Below are 19,402 nucleotides of genomic sequence, written 5' to 3'. Positions count from 1 at the left end.
ATCTTGGCTCTGCAGAAGTCAATAGCAAACCCCAGACAGGTGGTGGGGCCGGGGTTGCATAGAGGCTTTTCTGTTTTCCCTTTAGCTTCAGTGGTGTTGGTTCTTACTGCTTTTGTAGAGGAAGTACATAAAGGAAAGGGGGTGGAAAAAAAAAAAAAAAAAATCTTCAAAGCTAGTACTGATCACTCTCCGTAAAAAGTCTGAACAGCAGAAGAAAACCTTTTGATCTGAGTTACTAAATGCTTTTCTCATACTAACCTAATTTATAGGCCCCATGGAAAAGACTTTTCCTGAGACGGTTGCATCTCGGCCGGGCAGTATTGCCTTGCATTGCACTTTGCTGCCTTAGCAAAGGAAGAGGGAGGGGTGTGATGTGGGAGGACGACGCTGCTACTGGCGCCTTGCATTCAGAGTCAGTGAGACCCTGCCCCAGCAGCCAGGTCGCAGACCAGCTTAGAAAGTGTGGGTTGGAAATTCAGCCTTAAACATGCAGATAAGAATGTAGCTCTCAGTTTTGTGTAGTTGCCAAGGACTTCATGTGCTTTTTTTCTGGATTGCCCCCAGTGTAGGATGCTGAAGTTGAAAATGAGATTACTTTTTAAAGTATCCCCAGGTATCAGAGTGACTTAGGAAAAATGTTAAGAGTTGACAGAAAGGGTGCTGGCTACAAGATGGAAATGAGCATTTTCTTAGGTGAGGGTGTGCATTGCATCTCTTTATATTGTGTATTTGACACTTCTGCCATACTATTGGTTTTACAGTGTGGGTCAGGGTAACTATTCTCAGGACCCAGACCCTCTTGTGGCTCAAATTACCACCTGAAAACAGTTCTTTTGATCCTTCACCCCTCTAGGCTAAGCAGTTGTTATTACAGCTCTCACGGGGAAACAAGTCCATACTTGCCTTTGTTGACAATTGAAGTCAACAAGCAATAATAAAGAATGTTGGCCCAGACTTCACCTGTACTCATCAGGGGTAGATTTAAGACAAGCAGACGTTAGAGATTATGTGCAAATGATAAACCACAGGATTTACCTTTGGCCCACAGGTCATTCTCTCATCCAGCAAGTGTATCAGAAGCTACGCTAAGATAAAAAATCCCTTCCTTTTTTTACCCAAAATATTTAAATTTTCTACTCTTGCCTTTGAACTAGTTTCTTTGGGGTGGCCTTTTCTCTTCCCTCAATTCACTTTCAGCTTCTTTTGCTTCCCACTGGTCCATTTATACTGTGCGTGTGCTCCACTGTGAACTTGCCAGTGAACTGATTGTTAATTGATGCATCCCACGCCACCCCAACATTAGAAATCACTTTACAAGAAAGGCTCATGCTTTTTGGCTGGAGCTCAGAAGTGTCATCCAACGTTTGAGAAAGACTCTATATCACTGATGCAGAAGTGCTTTTATGAGGCTACCGTTGCTCTGCACTGGCTATATTGGTTGTTAAGGGTGGGCTGCAGCTGAATAATGCCCTTTGGTTTCAGAGGTTAACGCAGCAGAGAAACCAGATAAATTCAGGCTGAGCTCAGACTTTATTCTGAGTGTGCAGGCTGGTGGAGAGAAAGTCTTTTGCAGTGGTGTCTGTATACCACATGGAAGGAACTGATTTGCATGGCTGGATGCAAGTGTGGATTGCCCAGTCATCCTGCATGTATAAAATAGGACTGAACTTAGTACATTTCTTGGAAAGCACTTTGAATTTCATGTTTGCTCCATAGGCTGTATACCGGAATGATGGCACGCTGAGGTTGTGGGACTCCAGGTAGTCAAGCTGTGCGCAGTGTGAGCATTGCCGAAAGCATCTCCCATTGTTTTGTAGCATGAGCGGCTAAGCGTGTGGCAAATATTGATGCTCTTTGTTACTTGCAGCTGGAATCACTGAAATGCCCTGGGTGGTAGCTTCTGAAAGGAGGTTTAAAAAGCGTCAATAGAAAATGTATCTACTTTTCTGATTCAGCACTTGGGAGAGAATTTATGATGTATAGATAGAGTTCATAGATGTTTCAAGCATTTCATATGTGTGTGTTTAATGGAATGGATTGCCACTTTACTGAACATAGCATCAAATCAGCTCCGTTAATTGAAAAAGATTTTTCACATTCTTGCTAATGATGTGACACAGTTTTGTTAGAGATGGTGCATAAAATAGTGCTACTTGAAATGACATTAATGAATGCATTTAAATTCCTTTTTTCCCATTTACGTGCATTATTGATTTTATTTCATCGTTGAGGAGATAATGGATTTATAATTAGAATACAGTCACCGTAATCAATGATGAGATTATTAGACTTATAAATAGAACTTTAAAACTACGATGAGGTAATTTCCCAGTGTAATGAAGGATCAATAATTAGAGGTTTGCTTTGAATCTGAAAGTAGTAGTGAAATGCTTCTAGGCAAGTGAGTCCATATAAATTATTATCCAAACTTATGTTGTGGTTAGACATTTTCCAGAGTTGACCACTTTTGTTTGGTGCCCAAGTGCTTATGAATTAATTCCTCTGGGTTTGCATATCTGCCACTATCTCAAAACTGGATGAGTTTGTTCTTTTCTGATACCTTGGTTGAAGGAAGCATTTGAAAGGTGCCATAGGCAGGAGCCTATTGTTGTGTTTTTGGTGGTGTTAGGCAAAGATAATGAATCTACCATTCAGAACGTCCCTCTTCTGCTTCTTAAAAGTCACAGTGGTAAAGCTGAGCAAGGCAGTTGGCTGTTGTAGGGGGTGATGGCAGTGGAAGGATGAAGAAGGCGAGAGCGGCCCTTGTGATGCTTGGCTTGGGAAGGGTCTGGGTTTAGTTGGTCCATGCAGAGTAGCTGTGTAGACATCCCATTGAGTCTCACCAACCTCTCCTGATGACTCTGAAGTACCCATGGAGGGTATCAGAATAGTGCAACCTCCTGTTGCTAGTTAAGCTAAGAAAGACTCTAGTGAAAAGCTTGTATGGGAATGATAAAAGCATAAGAAATATCCTACTGGGTCTGAGCTGCAGCCATCTAGCCCAGGGCTGTCTCCAGCAGCAGAGCTGGAAATGGTGTTTAGGGAGAGCCATGGAGCCTGGCTACTTTCTGCAGTCTGCTCATACTCCCATCATGCACAGCTGGGGAAGTCTCAGGGACACATCCCTATCTGTTCCCTTTAGTATCTGTTTATGGACCTGCTGTCCAGGAATTTATCTAATCCCTCTCTGACCCTGCTGACACTCTGCCTCCACAGCCTCCTGGGTCAGTAGGTTCCACAAGTTCACTATCCCAGTATAAAGAAGTACTCACTTTCTTTCAGCTTAGCCACCACCTCTATGACTTTGTAAACCTCAGTCAGATCCCTCTCAACCTTCCCCTCTACAAACCGGAGGCCCAGCCTCTTTCATCTCTCCTTCTAAGGCAGCTGCTCCATCCTCTTGATCATTTACTTGCTTGGCTCTGTCCTTTCCATTACTCCATTACCATTGTCTTGAGATGCAGGACTAGGACTGTACCTGATACTCAGTATGTGGTCCCCTTCCTTCTTGTTCTCAGTGCCCTGCCTTGTGATGTCCAAAACTTGTTTGGTGTTTGGTTGGGGGTTTTTTTCTTTTTTTTGGGCTGTTGCTACATTTTGAAGCAATGGTTTCAGAGGAACTGTCAATGACCTTTAGATCTTCTGAGTTGTAACTACCAGCATAATTTAGGTGTGGTTTAGATTATTTTTCCCTAAATACATGGTCTTATCTATGTCAAATCTCACCTGACACTTCTTTACCCACTCACATTTCGGAAGTTCTTCTGGAGTTCCTCATCACTGGCATGGCATTTGGCCACTTGAAAGAGCTTTGGGACATCTGCAGGCTTGGAGATTTCACTCCAGTCATGGTGAGTCATGACTGTGTGTCTGGGTTACATGGTTTCCATGTGGGGAGTAAACAGCAGGTCAGCAGGGAACGGCCACAAGGAAAAAAGAGCAGCATCTGCACAGCTCCATCCCTAATTTGGAAGCTCGGTGTCCTTCAGCAATGATCACATAGTCAGAGCTGTCCCCGTTTGCGAACTTAATGTTGCTTCATGAGCTTGCCTGTAATTGAACCGTGTTCTCTATATTTGGGTGTACTAAAGACCCAGTTTTCCCTTTGTATAACGAGGGCTTGTACATCTTCAAGCAAGATACTAGTCAATGGGTGCCTTGCATGTGGTAGCTGTCAGGCAAATTGGTCCCAAGGGATGTTCTCTTTAAAGTAGTTACATCTAATATATAAGCAGTTCAAGCATGATTGAAATAGAAATTAGGTATGACAGTCTCCGTCCACCTTTGCCTTTATTTGCTGACATTTTATGTCAATCATTATAGCAATATAATGAGTATAATAAAATTGTAAGACCTCTAATTCTTGGGAACATGGTTATACCATTTTGCTGAATAGAGGTAACCAAGGCACAGTGAGATTTTGGTTGAGTTGCCTAAAATCATTGAGAAATTTTGTTGTGGAGTCAGGAAGGTGACACAAGTTCTCCTGATTCAAAGCTCTGTACTACGGGTCCTGTGTTTCACTGCTGTTAGAGATGCATCTGGCCTGTGGAAGTCAGTCCTAATGGAAAAGCATTTGTCTTCTTGTAGGAAACCCAATCCCAAGCTGACAGAAATTTGCATTATTATGAGCTTGTTAATGAATTTCTTCGCTTGCTCATATCAGCCTCTGACAAAAAGCAGGGATTCAACTGTATATTTGTCCACTTGAATAAACAATTCATTTTTAATTTTGACCACAATGGTTAATTAAAACACCCTGAGCAGTACACGGCTATATTTTTTCAGCTTTGGAGGCTGCAACTATTGTAATACATGTCAGCAGGGAGGGCTCTGGGCAACACTTTCTGATGTTTGCCTGGAGGCATTAGAAGAAACAGTTCCTCTAGTCTGGCTGTTTTAAACCCACTGCATGGGAAAAGTCCTGATTTGAGAGTGTTTATGTGCAGCAGGATCTACGTCCTTCTTGATAGCCCTTTTTCATGTCCTCCTGACTTTCCAAGTGGTGGGTTTACATGTGCAGATAGGAGGGTGAAGTTAGTGTGACTCGTGGTCAGATAGCTGTGAAGAAGGAAAAAAAAAAACATCGCTTGCTGCCTCTTTCGGTACCACTGTCCTGAGTGGCTGAAACGTGAAGTAATTCATCCATCGCTGCCCGGTGGCATCTTTGTACTACCAGAGCCCTGGCTGCAGAGACCTTCCAGCCTGGGAACATGGGCAGGCTGAAGGAAGGAACGGGCGTTTCGTAGACGAAGGAGGCCTCCCCAAGACCTGCCCAAAACCTTAATAAATTTCTCAGTGAAGAAGGAGCATGGTTTAGGAGAGATCTTGGGCCAAGGTGAGATCAGGAGCCCCTAATCTGGTCAGAGGGGAACAAGCTGCCTCTTCTCCATCCTTGTTCTGCCAAGGGCATCAGCCAAGGACATCAGCTCTGGATGCAGCTGGGTGCATGTACCCTGCAGTTGAAGGATGAGGTCCTTTCTGTGCGTGAAGCACAGGCTGCTAGTGATTTTTGGTGGTGAAGATCCAAACCCTTAACCTTTCTTAGTAATTCAGATATTAATCCAAAAAGAAAGGGCCCTGAGGTTGTCTTTGGATCTCCCATATTACTTTCCAGTCTGTGACAGCAGACGAGCCCTATTTCTATTTAATTCTACTTCTCTGTGATTTTTCTCCTTCTGCCTCATCTTCAGAGATCAATGATAAGCCAGGCATTAGCAGCTCTTGTAGCTGAAAACCTATTTTGGGGGAAGGGATATTATGCTCTGCATTTGGTTCACGTTGAACATGAGACGCACATAAAAGTCTGAAACTACAGGTTTAGGCATTCTTGCTACCACATTGCAGCTGCAGGTTATAAAATGACTACAGTAGTGTATTGTAGTTATAAAATACCCTAGTTATTTTATAATGAGCCCCGGCAGAAACATTGTCAAAAGGCAGTAAAAAGTTTATCCAGAACACTTCAACCTGGCATATACTGCACAGTTAACTTTACATAACGCTAGGCAGTCTGAGGAGGAGACATTTGACGTAGAAGACGTATGCAGGACTTACCGATGCTTACGGGAAGGAAGGTTTTATAGTATGAGCATTATCCAGATAGAGATTTATGTCACATTTGTTCCAGTTAGTGGTAGTAGGTCATAAGAGTCTTAGCATGAATAATTTAGGGGGAAAATTATTGTTTTCTCATATACAAACAGTAGATTTAATATATTGCAAAATCATTAGATCAAACAGTTTTTACAATTTAACTGTCTGTGACGTTTCGGTCTGAAAGGGGAATATAGTAAGTTAAAGCAAATACTCAAAATTCTGTATGCCTGCCTGCTAGTCAGAAGGGGGTAAAAACAACTTAAAAAGAAAATAAAAAAAAAATCAAAAAGCCCCAGTATAGACTCAGGCTTGATCTTGCTAGAGCTTCACCTGCAATTCACTGTTGAAGCCCTGCTGAATGCTTTCATTATGGGACCAATTTTTTGAAATAAAATAAATTGTACTGAGTTCTGACTCTGATTACACAGATGTGTATCAGACTCGTTGATGCTTTTGTAATTTTCTCCATTCCCTCTTCTGTGAATCTGTTCTTGATACTTATATTTAGACATCATATCTGATTACTTTCTGTTGCAGCTCTATCCAACCTTCTGGTTTTCTTTTACCATTGCAGCACAATCCCAGGATTGATTAATTTTTCTCCAGATTTTTATATTCCCATGTTTTTCTTGCCTGTCACCAGGCATGTATTTTGTATGAGTTACAAAGTGGCAGTACCTAGCTTGGCTTTTTTGGATCCCTGGACAAAGGTCAATGTCCAGAGAATGGAAATATTCAGGAAAATGGAAACATTATGGCTTAGTTTTTGGCTTTGCACTTCAAACTTGTAAATTGCTTGTTAGTGTTGTAATTGTCCTTTAGATGGTAATGGCCTGACAGTGTACTGTGTACCTGGAAATCTATGGCCAACTTCTCTACAGTGTAATTTTGGACTAGTCTGACTTGTTTAAACCTGGGCAGATGTTTCCTGCCATCTGGTCACAGCAGGGAACCTGTGTGTTGGTAATTGGGGATGGGGCAGGGGATGCCCCTGCTCTGCCCGGCACACCTCCACAGCCTGAGGATGTCAGGTCGCTTCCATCTCTTCCTGCCCTCTCCCCCAGCCTTTGGCCATCTTAACTGGGAACAACTCATGCTGTCATTGCTTATTGTGGTCCTGCCAACCTCAGCTGCGTGTGCGGATGCTGCCAGCCAAAATGCAGCATGTCTAGCTCTGCTCCCATGTCCTCAGGACGGGTGCTGGGACCTGGTACCGAAACCTTTCTGTCCATGATGCAGGCACCGATATGAAGCACTGAGACATCGGTCATTCCTGCATGTGTAAAATGCCTGGTGTGACACTTTCAAGTGTTGTCCTTGCTGTGCTCTCACTGGTACCAGTTTTCATGTGGCTTTGGAGCGAGCAGAGGGAAGGGGTCGTCCTATAGAGCGGTTTTGGAAATCCCTCCTTTGAGGATTAGTTGGTTTCCAGAGGGTTAATGGCTTTTGTCCGGCAAACCTTTTCTTAGAAAATCAAAACAAACATTAATCTCTGGATGCGGAGGCCTACGACACTTTTAATATTCAGTGCAGTCAGTAACACTTTATAGTGACAAGGCTGTGATTTCTGTGTTTGATCATGAGTGATTTATGAAAATTTAGTAAACGTTGAAGCACAGTTCCCTCTCAGCTGCAGACTAGAATCTTCTCCCTGTGCAGACTTGCGTGCTTAAAAAAGTCATGCAAAGTTGCTCCCATTCCTCTAGAGAATGACAATTTCCACACACAATCCCCAGAAGAGCATGGGTTGAGATGAGGGAGATGCATGAAGTAATTCCTCCATTTAGTTTAAAAACAAAGCCCCCTTATCTTATTCGTACCCCTTAAGCAGCTGTAAGCGACACAAGCTGAAACCCTGGTGTGACAAACCAGAGTGCCGGGGAGGGTCCCATTATTTGCCTTTAGTTTTCCTGCCTCAGGGCAAATGACTCGGACCTGACAAATATCCTCATACCTGAGCCCTCCTCATCAGGTGAGAGATGAAGCTATCTCAGGGAGAGCTGAACGTGGTTGTGATGGAAAATGCTGTCACTTTGGATGGTGCAAGCAGTCCTTGAAATGAATCCTAAAAAGTGGTGAAAAAGGAATTTATGTTATACATTGCTTATATTTTTGTTACAGGAATTGATTTGTTAACAGTTTCCAGTCAGTTCTTACAAATCTGTTACACTTTGCTGTAAAATTCACTGAAGTTTCATGCTAACTGCAGATTTCATATTTAGCTCTAGATTATGCATTAGTCAAAGGACAGTTGGTTAGAAACACGTTGCTGCTTCTGCCTTCTTTTTTCAATATTTTGCTTAAACATGTGATTTGCTTTGTTTCAAAGTCCTGTCATCTAATAAAGCCCCTGTTGAAAGTGAACAGAAAAAGGTGTCTTGGGAAGTCATCTTGACCCTGTTAATTTTTAGTCAGACAACAGCACATGTGACAGAGGGTTATGGTTGTCTTCCTGGCAGAACATACGGGAGTATTCAAACACTAATGTTAGCCTGCCAGTGGCTGCTGGTAGGGTTTCCTTCTCTTGCTGGCCATCGTGCCACCAGCCACTGTACATGGCAGCCCCTTGGCATGCCAATTTGTGAGCCCTACGTACTGGCTCCAGAGTTTCTGGCGTAGATTTCTTGGTCTGTAAATTGCTAAGTCCATAGTAAGCTCCACTTATTATTAGCAATTTGCATCAGTTCATGTAACTCAGAAGTTCAGATGTCACATTTGGATCTTTCCCAGTCTTCATCGTTTTCCCCATGTCATATACTTTCCATGGCTGGTATAGGTCAAGACCACACATTTGTTGCTTCAATTTGTTAATGCTCAAGTACCTGCTCATATTGCTGGCATACTATTTTTTGTGCCAGTCTTGACCTCTAGCAGTGCTTTGGTCGCTGCCTTTTTGCCTGCATTGCTAAGTCTCCTGAGACTTTTGTATTACAAAGTGAAGGGTTTTGCAGAGGGTTACTCAAAGGTTCCAGTTAGGCTTCTAGCGTGAGTAGCTTCATTGGGATTAAGATAATCTGTGTGAATAATCTTCTGTGTCTCAGCCTCAGATCTCTTAGGTGAGCTCTATAAAGGTACTTTTTTGTGTAGCAGTCTATGGTAGAGCATTAGTCAGCCACTCCATAATGCTGATAATAGTATTAGTTTTTAAAGAGCAGACCTTCAGAAGAGCTGGGTGCACTTTCTTCTTGTTGACTTTGCTGGGAACTGGGAATTCAGCACACAACCTATGGGAATGAGTCCAGATGAAACTCCAGACGGCCTTTCATGCACCAGTCAAGCACTGCTTGGTTGGCAGAGTTTTCTTTTACTTGATACCTAATAACGGGCTTGCCTCAGTTCTCATGAGAAAAACTCTGTTTGGGTTGTCAGTGTATGAGAAAATTGAGGGTGTGTATGTAACTGGGAAGGCCCTATTACCATGTGTGCATATCTGTAGTTGTAAAACATGATCTATGGCAGCACAAAATTTAAAATTTGATGGCATCCCAGGAAGTACTTAATTGCGTTTGTGCTTCATTACAAGGCTGTCTTCTTTTCTGGAATTTATTTTAGCTAATTAGTTGGAAATGTCAAAGTAGTATTTCAGATGACAGAAACATCATATATTATCATACATGAAGCAATTAACTCTTTTGACAAATATTTATTGTGGTGTCGTCTTTAATTAAATCTTCAGTACTCCTAGACATAGAGCAGGTTCTTCCTAAAAGGAGGCCTTCCCAGCACTGTCAATGAGCATTTGACTAATGGGACTTAATTGAACTTGGTACTGAAAGAGTTGGTGGCCTAAGCATGAAGATATCGACCTGACACAATTTCACAATACAGATATCTGATATTTTGGCAAAGTCCCAAAACAATCGCGCCCCCCCCTCCCCCAACTCTGTCTCAGATACAGCAGATGCATTATGCTGGAGAAGATGCATCTCCAGTCACTCCTGTTCTTCCACTGGAACAGTTTGCGGGAGACAAAAATGCTGTGTACTTGTGCTGCTAAGATAGATAATGCTGAAAAGCAGGGCTGTATATATGTTTTAAAAAATCAATTTTTTTTATTTAGTTCTTGGGGTTATTCATGTGGAAACATGTTACAAATGTGACTGTTTGGTTAGTTCCTCTTAAACAGATAGGTCTTGCAGATGATGTGCCACTGAGAAATAATTCCTGACAGTTATAACTGAACCAGATAAACAGTTCTGCCAGCTCCCAAATAACACTGTAAAACAAAAGGGTTCTGCTTATCATTTTCCATTTCTTCATGCTTGTCAAACTATTTAACTGTGCATTACCCATCACAAAGGGTGTCGGTGTTATTCTGCTCATCTGCTGCGGTCATGGTTTTTACCTTCTCTGTTGCAGGACCTACTGTGGTACTCTTGTACAGCTGTATCACTCCTCAGCCACTGCTATCTTCACCTTCACCCTTGTAAAGACACTCTTTGAAAAGTGCCGCATGAGATTTCTCCCTGTCATGGCCATTCAGCAAGTGTATTAACCTGTACATATGTTTTTATTTTTTTCAGGCAGAAACAGCACCAGAAAGTGGCCGGGATGGTCCCAATGTTCAGATCAGCTCAGGGCAGAACAACTCTGACCCAGCGGGAGCAGGCGGCTCGGCAGCTTCCCAGAGCCTGGTTGCTCCAGCCGGGGTCTCGGCAGGTACCTCAGCTGCGGCTTCGTTCTTCATAAGGTAGTTTTTCACCTTTCTGGTTTCAGTAACTGCTCATGAGTCTTCAAACATTTGTGAAATGCTGTTGAGTCTCCTTGCCATGGGTAGAAGGTGTAGCATGTGGTGCTGGTTGCTGAGAGGTGGAGTTGGTCACCTGGTTGTGACTGTGGCTTCCCAGTGCCACTGGGGAGCAGGGATGTGATGGTGATGCCCCATTTCTCTCTCTGGAAACGTGAGCAGGAACCTCTATTGACCAAAACCCAAGAAAATGTGTGTTGGTCTTTGTCTAGTCTTTAATGGACATTTCCACTTGTAGCAAGTCTGTTATCCTGGTAGGTTTCCTTGGAGCAGAAGCTGAAGTAGCAAGTTTTTTCCACTCAGATCTAAATAAAAAAAAGTTAGACTTTTATTCAGTAGCATGACCTATGTGTGCAAATAAAAGTTTTTCCATAGTTCGTAACAACAGTTAAAACAGTTTAAGACATTCTTTTTTTAGCAGTAGCCTAGAACAATCTTTTTTTTCCCATTCTTGTGTCTTATAACGAAAACGATATGTTAGTTTTGTTTGTGAAATGTTTGTTGTAATTAGCAATGTTGATTAAATGCAATAAGCTGTCAAGCAGATGGTATTTAAAACAACAAAATTCAGGGCTTTGTACTTGCATTCCAGACTCCCTTTTTAATTCAGAACTGAACACGTTTTGAGACAATATTGAAAAACGTATGTCTGTGAATGGTATTAAAGTCAGATTTATGCACTGAGCGAGGATTTTTCTTAGCATGTAATCATGATGGTAATTGTATTGTTTCCTTTTCCTTGATCTTTAAAATGTTTTGCACCATTAAAAAAATGACATTTACTATAAGTTACAATCTGACCTCAGAAGGAGCTCAACTTCCCGAGTTCTGTTTTTCAGAAGAACATAGTTCAGTGAGTCTTAAGCATTATATGCCTACATATCACAGTCTGTCTGTACACAAGAGGTTGGGAAATGACTGCCCCAAGAGTGGTGTGTGTAAGTTAGTGTTTTGTCTCTGTGCTAAGTGCTGCAGGTTTAAAGTCAACACAGAGAAATGGTTGCCTACAAAGGATGATTTGTTTCATTTTAAGATAGGTGTCTGAAATGAGTGGGAGCGGAGGGGAAAGGTAAAGGGAAAAGCTCAGACATCTCTTTTCTTGTTTAGTTACCTAAATAGGGACAGATGAATCCTCTCCAAAGTACCTAGACTGGACAGCAGCACAGCTTTCATTACTGTATTTCATATTGTGGGTATGAACAGTGTGATTCAGCTTAATCTACTTTGGATTTATTTCGGTGTGAATCTGTATGTTGTAAGCAAATGTAAAGACTGTAACTTTCACTGGGGAATCCAGAAAATAAAATACCCTCCTTGGAATTGAGAGAAAGAAATCAGTGCCTAATAATCTGAAATAAGACCCAAAATCTTTTCTCCCAGTGATGCTTCTGTCACTGGTCAGCAAAACTCAGTTCTGGTTTTATTGTAAAGCGACAGATCCTTGCTAATGATTGTTGTTGGCTTGATTCAAAGGTTCTTGAAGTCAGCAGCAAGACTGCAAATGACATCATTGTACGTTGGATCAGGCCCTAATTGCTTCTCATGAATCTGTCTTTGCCTTGAGTGAATCAGAGTTTTATAGCTTTAGCAGCTATGTACTAGCTAAAACATTTTAAAACCCATTAGTACATTGCTTATTCCCTACCCATGTTTCCTCTGTTCAAAATGGATGCTCTTCAATTTTTTAACCAAAGAACAGGGCTGGTTGAAATTTTTTTGCACAAAGCACTTCTGTTTCTTTTTTTGTGGTGGTTGGAGAGAGAGACTTAAGTGAGAAATAAAGTTCTCCTTTAACAGTTAGCAGTTATCAGAATTAGTTTTGTAGCATTTTCATGATCTTTCATCACACTGCTGATTAATGTATTTCAGCATTCATTTCTCAGTATTCCAGAGCCTGTCTAAGAATCCTGGGTTCCCTGAAAGCAAGCATTCAGGAAACAAGTTCAGTTACGACTGTGATTAAAAACACAAACTGAAATGCAGAAAATCTCACAAAGGCTGGGGGAGAGAGATCCATTCTTGATCCCTGGCAGTCATAAATATGTTGAGCAGGCCCTCAGGTAGGTACCGTTGCATAGTCCTGGCCAGGCTGCTCCACCACCATCGGCATTAACCTCAGGAGAGGCTCCCTCTCCCACTCCTTCTTCTCTTCCGACTCCTCCTGCCATGGGGACCTTATGGATCAAAGTTTCCATGCTGAGTCTTCCTCCCTCCCTCGAGCCGTGCAGTCCTCAGCAGGAGGGGAGAGGAAGAGGAGGAAATTTTCAAGGATGAGTGAGAGACAGAAGCTGGCAGAAACTGGGGTGGAAGCGGCTTATCCAGGGACCACGAGTACTGGGATATCAACAGTTTTGGCTGATTTTGTTCAGTACCGATGGGATATCAGGCTTCTTTGCTCCAGCCTTTCCAGTCCCATATCCTCTTCCCCTTTGCGCCATCCAGCCTTGAGCATGTTGAGGAAGGTCATCCCTGCCTTGAATCCTTTGCAGCAGCATCCACTTCTTTGTCCTTTGTCTCTCTGTTCAGCTAATCGTCTCTCAGCAAGCACCTAGAAATGAAAGAGGAGTCATTGCGCTAGCGTTATGCTGTAGTCTCTATTCATTGTATTTGCTGATTCTTTCCTTACCGTGTTTCTCTCCTCAGCCACTTTAAATTCTGAACTTCATAGCAGGGCCAGTGTGTTACTTGCGTTATGCAGAGCCTGGCACATTTTGTTCCTTGTTCTCTACTGGCATAAATGCAATTAATATATTGATAATCACACACACACACATATTTATTTTTTTCAAATCATTTCCCTCTCTTTGACCAAATCTACTGAGTACCTCCATCTTTTTACAAGAGCCCTTTTGTAAAAGGGGCTGTGGTTGGGACTTTAGCTTGGGAAAAGGGCTGTTTTGTCACAGAAATAAAGTAGCGAGGCAAAAATGTGCATGTGTTTTAACATTCAGTGTATTGGGGTGCAGGGTTAGTTACTTTGGAAGACAAAGCCTTCATAGGGTGCTTGTGGAAACTGCATCTGTGATTTCCTTAGCAGTAACAACACTAGATACAGATTTTTTTCACATGAATAAAGGATTCCAGTCTTGTTCTTCATGAAACAGCATTAACTGTGTTTGTACAGGTCCTAGCACAATTAGCTTTTGGGCTGTGGCATGGTTTCCTGGCAGCAAATAAATGTCTTTTTCACATTAAAACTAGAGCCTCTATTTGGTGAAATAACACCCTTTGACTCTTGCTTGTGGGCTGTCTTTCCCTTGGGAAGGGTCTGTGCAGGTTTTTTTGGTTGGTTGGTTGGTTTTGTTTTTTACTCCAGTTTTTTCCTCAGTAAGAGTCATAGCTTTGTGTTTTTAAGGTCACAAACTCAAAAGAGCATACAGAGAGAGTTCATGTCCTCACCTGGAAAATAATAACCTGCAGCAAAACGTTTACCTGGTGATAAGAGGTACCCATGGTTAAAATGAGTATCTTTAAGACAGTCTTTGCAGTGAATGCATTGATTTTGTTAAGCATATGTGCAGCCCAAATCTACATATTCATCCAAAGCTCTTTCTCATTTGAATGTCATATTTAGTTTCTTCAAGCTTAATTATGTTTGCTTTTCAAAAAGAAAAAAAAAGTATTTTATTCATTGCCTAGAAATGCAGAGTGTCTAGCATGGAAGTGCTAAGTATTCAAAATCAAAGCCAAGTATTAGAGCCAGCAGACAGAAGTGTATTAAGAAATTAAATCAGTTTTAAGCTTTTTTCCTCACTCTGATCTGTCATAGAAGGAGGGGAGCTTTGATTAACATCTGACTGTGTCACACAAGCAAATTGCAGACATTACTGAATGGTCATGTTACCGAAGAACCAGAGGATTTAGCAGAAAATGCAGCTTCTCAGTAGCTCACTGACAGAATAAGAAAGCCAGAGCAAAAAGCGCAGCTCATGGGCATGGTTTCCTGTGAAGAGGCTCCCAGTTTACCCTTGCAATGCAGGAGGAGAAGTTTAATCTTGCATTCTTCAGATTTAAGAAGCATGCAGCTGGGCTTTGTCCCTTGGTGTGCCATGAGCTGTGCCTTGCTTAGTGCTCCACTCTTTATACCTGTTTCCAGTTGTTTTTTTTTTATAAGGAACCTGAACAAACTTTATATTACTAAGTGAAAATATGTGATAGTTGTAGGCCCCTTCTGTGGGCTATGATTGCAACTAAGTAAATATTGGCATATTGTGGTATAAAGCTGTAATAAACTGTTGGGTTTTTTGTCAGCCGGACACCTGGGGAAGAGAGGCAATGGTGTTTCCAAGAACAGGCAGGAGAAGGGCAGCGAGGAGGAGGAAACTGGGCATGCTCTTGGGAAGAGGTTAATGGGCTATCTGCCAAAAAAGAAAATACCACTCCCTTGGGAGGAAAATCAAGGCCCCCGAGAAATTGAAGCCATCATCATTAACGTGCCATTTCTGCCTGCTGGTGGCTGGTGACAGTGGTCAACCGCCTGTGCTGCTGGGTGGGCGTGCGGTATTTCGATGAGAGCATGGGTGTCTGGCCTTGGCGCACAAGGGCGAGGCGGAAGGAAGGTTTGAGCAGTGACAGGGCAGCTAGGAGGAATCAAAGCTGTTTAGAAGAAAATATGTATAAAAGCAAGCAACCCTGAGCAATGTTGAAGAGAAGACAAACTGCACTATGTCCCCCATCTTAAATTTTAATCTTGTTTGATGTTGGGTTATTTTCACATCTTTTCAAACTGGTTTGGTCACCGGGTTGCACTTGCTGCCGTGGGACTGCTGCCTTTGAAGCAGGGAAATAGCTGTATAGTTGCAGCTACTTTCCCTTGCATCCGCCTGCTTTTGTTTGGCAAATTAGTCTTCCAAACATAGCACTCACTGTGCTCTCAAGGTTTCTAAATTATTTGCAGTGTTGCTGGGCTTTGCTAGATTAAAACCATTTAAGTTAATAAATCTGGAGAATCACAGTTGTGAATCACTCCCATTATCTTTCCACGCTCATCATATTCCTGCATGTTGGGAAAAGCTGTGTCAATTTAGACATGATATAAAACATTACACATGATATGCTTTTTACAAGCAGCTTTTCTTAACAAGATATAACATACAATCTCTGAGTAATGTAATTGAACATCTTAAGAGTTAAAATAAGCATAGTCGTCTTTTTCTAGATTCAGGATATTCCATCATATTTTAATGCCTGTGAGTTGTGGATTAAAGAATCTAATTATTCAGTAATGAGCAGTAATGGTACATATAAACTAAGGGTCACTATCCTATTACAGGCACCTGATGGTTCACTGATAAGCATTTGGTCATTAGATTGACCATAAAATATAGTCAATAATTGAGGTTACTCATAGAGCAGACACCTTATCAGTTTTAGGCATGGTGGGACAGCTTGTCAGTACTCTGTGTACTGATTGTGCTGTGACTGAGCATATGATTAGGGTATTGAAGCAGTCTGTATCTAATGAAACTGCAGGAAAGGCATAGCAATATTAGCAGAACCACTAAATGACTAATGTGTTTTTGTTCCAAGCCTCAGACACTTCAATTAGTTCCAATAAACTGATCTGGTGTAGCGGTAGGCAGAGAATTCAGATATTTTGTGTACAAGCTTTCATTACATTAGTCAACATTTGTAACGTTTCGGGGACAGATGAAATCTGTGTGGCTTTGAATGAAAAATGAAGGAAATAATAAAGGCTGTCGTTACCATTTTTACTTCTTTTTTTCAGTTTTATTTTTGCATTTTTGAAATTTAGAATACTTTCTGAGACAATGCCTAGTGCCTGATTTAAAAGATGAAGCTGACAGCAGCAAATTAGATGCCTACATATTCTGCTTTAAGGTCCGTTCATGCAGTTCATGTAGGCTTGTGCATATAGATCTAAACTTAGAATATGTTCCTTAGCATTTTGTACTATATGGAACATCAGTCAAATAGTCTAGTTCTTGAAGGCTTTTGTAGAGATATTGATTTTACTGTGCTTCAAACTGTTGCTGAGAAAATAACCTCAGAACCTATTCTTTTATGATTCTTTTTCCATGAGGATGCCTTAACTTTCATAAATTATTTAATATGGTGAAGGATGCAAAATGCCTTTTGTCTTTCTGAACTGCTGTTCAGGCTTCTGTGATGCGACCTTGGAAAGTAACCATAGAAACATGTTAAAAGCATCAACTGAAAATCAGTAGTTCGGTTTGACAGTGATGCAAATTCTGTGAAAGAAGATTATGATGTATTAGGAACACTTGAGGCATATATTACTGCTAACCTGTTAAACCTGATTATTCCATGACTATCAGTACTTTCAGAATTTAATGCAGGGGAAAAAAACACAAAAAAATGAAAGATACTTTTTTTTTTTTTAAGTTGCCATGTTTAAGATGTTTCTAGCTAAATCACTTCAGCCTGTCATTCTCTGTCCTGTTAAAAGCAAGAATTATATTTCTGCTAAGCTCATAATGTAGTTCACCAGTTCTCTGTATTTAATAGCTGTAAACTTTTGCCCTGTACCCTGCTGGGATGCACTGGTATCCCAGCTTTGTGCAGAGCTGGCACAATTTAAATCTCTTTGACAGATAAAGTGGATAACTGGGTTATGAATAAGTAGGAGTTCACCAAAAGGTGAAGAAAACGTGTGACTCATTGGGTCCTGAGTTGGACCTTTTTGTGCTGACCTGTGGTAGTTAAGCTAGTCTGTGAGGTTGAAACAGAAGTGCTTGCTGTAGTTACGGGTAACCATAGTAAATTCTTGGTGAATGACAGGTCAAGGGAAGAAGTAGAGTCAGTTGTAAAGCTTCCTCATTAAGCACAACCCACGCCCAAGAAATCCTATGTTGAGGTGATGCGGGAAAATTAAATTTGAATTAATTATCTAGGAAAGCAGGGTACCAGCTCTTTCCAATTAAGAAGACTGCCTTGCCGGCAGATATACCCAAAACCCAATTCATGGTTCGTCCCTACTTTGCAGTGTTGTAGCAGTATCACAGGAACTGCGGGGCTCTTCAGGGACGTGATGGCTTGCTGGCATTGACGCAGCTCAACAGCCTCTCGCTGCATCGACCCTTCTTCATTAGATGCCCCGCAATGCCCCACTTTCTCTTGCTATCATTTGATCACTGTTGCAAGCCAGTCAGGCAGGGTGCAGTCTGGGGCTTGGGGGAGAGCTACAGATGTGCAGATGAAGTGGAGCATCCAGCTGTTTCAGGGGGAGCCAGATATATAATTAGCCTTTGCCCCTTAATGAATCTCTCTTCTCTAGTGGGCTGGAGCAGCCTAGTCCCCACAGAGTGTCCTCCCCACTGCATGGTGCTGGAGAAGGAGGTGCCTTGCCGGCCCCCTTTTCCTCTCTGCATGGAGCCGGGGAGAGCAAGAAAGCCCTCATGCAGATGTGCAAATGGAGTCGGAGTGCGTGGCACCAAAGGGCTTGCCTCGTCTTGCCAGTGCCATGCTGCGGCTGCTGGAATGTGGTTGCTAGCTGTCCCCAGAGAGTAAACATGACTCGTGCATAGCATGGCGCTATGCGGGGACAGGAGACAGGGCAGGGTGTGCAGCATTGTGCAGTATCTTGTATCATCTTAGGGCAGCTTAAGCTTTTCTAGTTGCTGTGGCAGCGTAATACTGCCTATAATTACAAACAAAACAGTGTATGCATTAGGTATACCCCATTTCGCATTAGCCCGTAAGGAGGATAAACTAGAAGATAAGCCTGAATTTAGTAGGTTTTGTTCTTGGAGACAGAAATGACTCTCAGGACAGCATGTTTAAGAGCAGAACATCATTACTGGTATCATTGCTAATACTGCATCATATATTTACACAGTGCTTTATCAGTGAAGGGTAAGCCAGGCTCCCTGCTATGAAGAGCTCATCCGTGATGACTATGAGACTGATGGGGCCATCAGAGGTGAGACACAGAGCTGTAGTTCAGCAAAGGGAGGAGGTAGAGAAATTGGAGTAGCTGAGAGAAGAGGGAAGGTAGAGTTTTGGATATCAGCACTGCTGAGTTAGAGCACTGCTGAAAGCATGAAAATGTCCCAAAGGCCAACAGATCTGTGATCAGGATATGGCTGTTTAACTGGGGCGGGGGGGCACTGAATCATTAGCCATGGTGGAGAGCCAATGGTGAGGATTTGAGAGAGCCTAACGGAATTGGCTGAGAAAATGAGGGTGGTGGTGACCAGATGAAGCAGCATTGGGCATCTAGGAGTCATTTGTCTTGGAAAACAAAACTCCCTAGTGTAGAAGGTTAGGGATCATGGTACGAACCAAGGAGAGATTGTGCAAGGCATCAGTGTCAGGGAGATGTTTGGAAGGAGAATCCTTATCTGGATACCACAGGCCACAAGGGTTGTGTGGGAGCAGGTTGGGCTATGCTGGAGGTGGCAAAATGAAGCAAGGAGGGAGCCTGGTGCCAACCAGATTGGCAGGAAATAGGAAAAGGAGGAGACAGTGAAAGAGGGGGAAAAAACAGATCTAGTGATGTGGGGGCCTCACAGTGAGGTTGGGATTTTGGAGAGGACATTCTAGGTCTTTCCTCCAGTTTCATAGCAAAAGCAG

At 42.2% G+C, this 19,402-nt stretch overlaps 1 protein-coding gene across 1 annotated transcript in view; it reads left to right on the top strand.

The window, feature by feature from the left end:
- KIF26A (kinesin family member 26A) overlaps positions 1 to 19,402 on the top strand; it is a 78,258-nt gene that overhangs the window by 17,490 nt on the left and 41,366 nt on the right. Inside the window, exon 3 of the mRNA XM_009328331.1 lies at positions 10,623 to 10,789. Within this exon, the coding sequence (XP_009326606.1) occupies positions 10,623 to 10,789 (167 nt within the window). The remainder of the gene's footprint in view (positions 1 to 10,622; positions 10,790 to 19,402) is intronic.

This window comes from Pygoscelis adeliae, unplaced genomic scaffold (assembly GCF_000699105.1).
Source record: "Pygoscelis adeliae isolate BGI_AS28 unplaced genomic scaffold, ASM69910v1 Scaffold130, whole genome shotgun sequence".
NCBI classification, from domain to species: domain Eukaryota; kingdom Metazoa; phylum Chordata; class Aves; order Sphenisciformes; family Spheniscidae; genus Pygoscelis; species Pygoscelis adeliae.
Note: the sequence above shows the minus strand (reverse complement) of the source record. Positions and strands in the feature narration are given on the sequence as shown.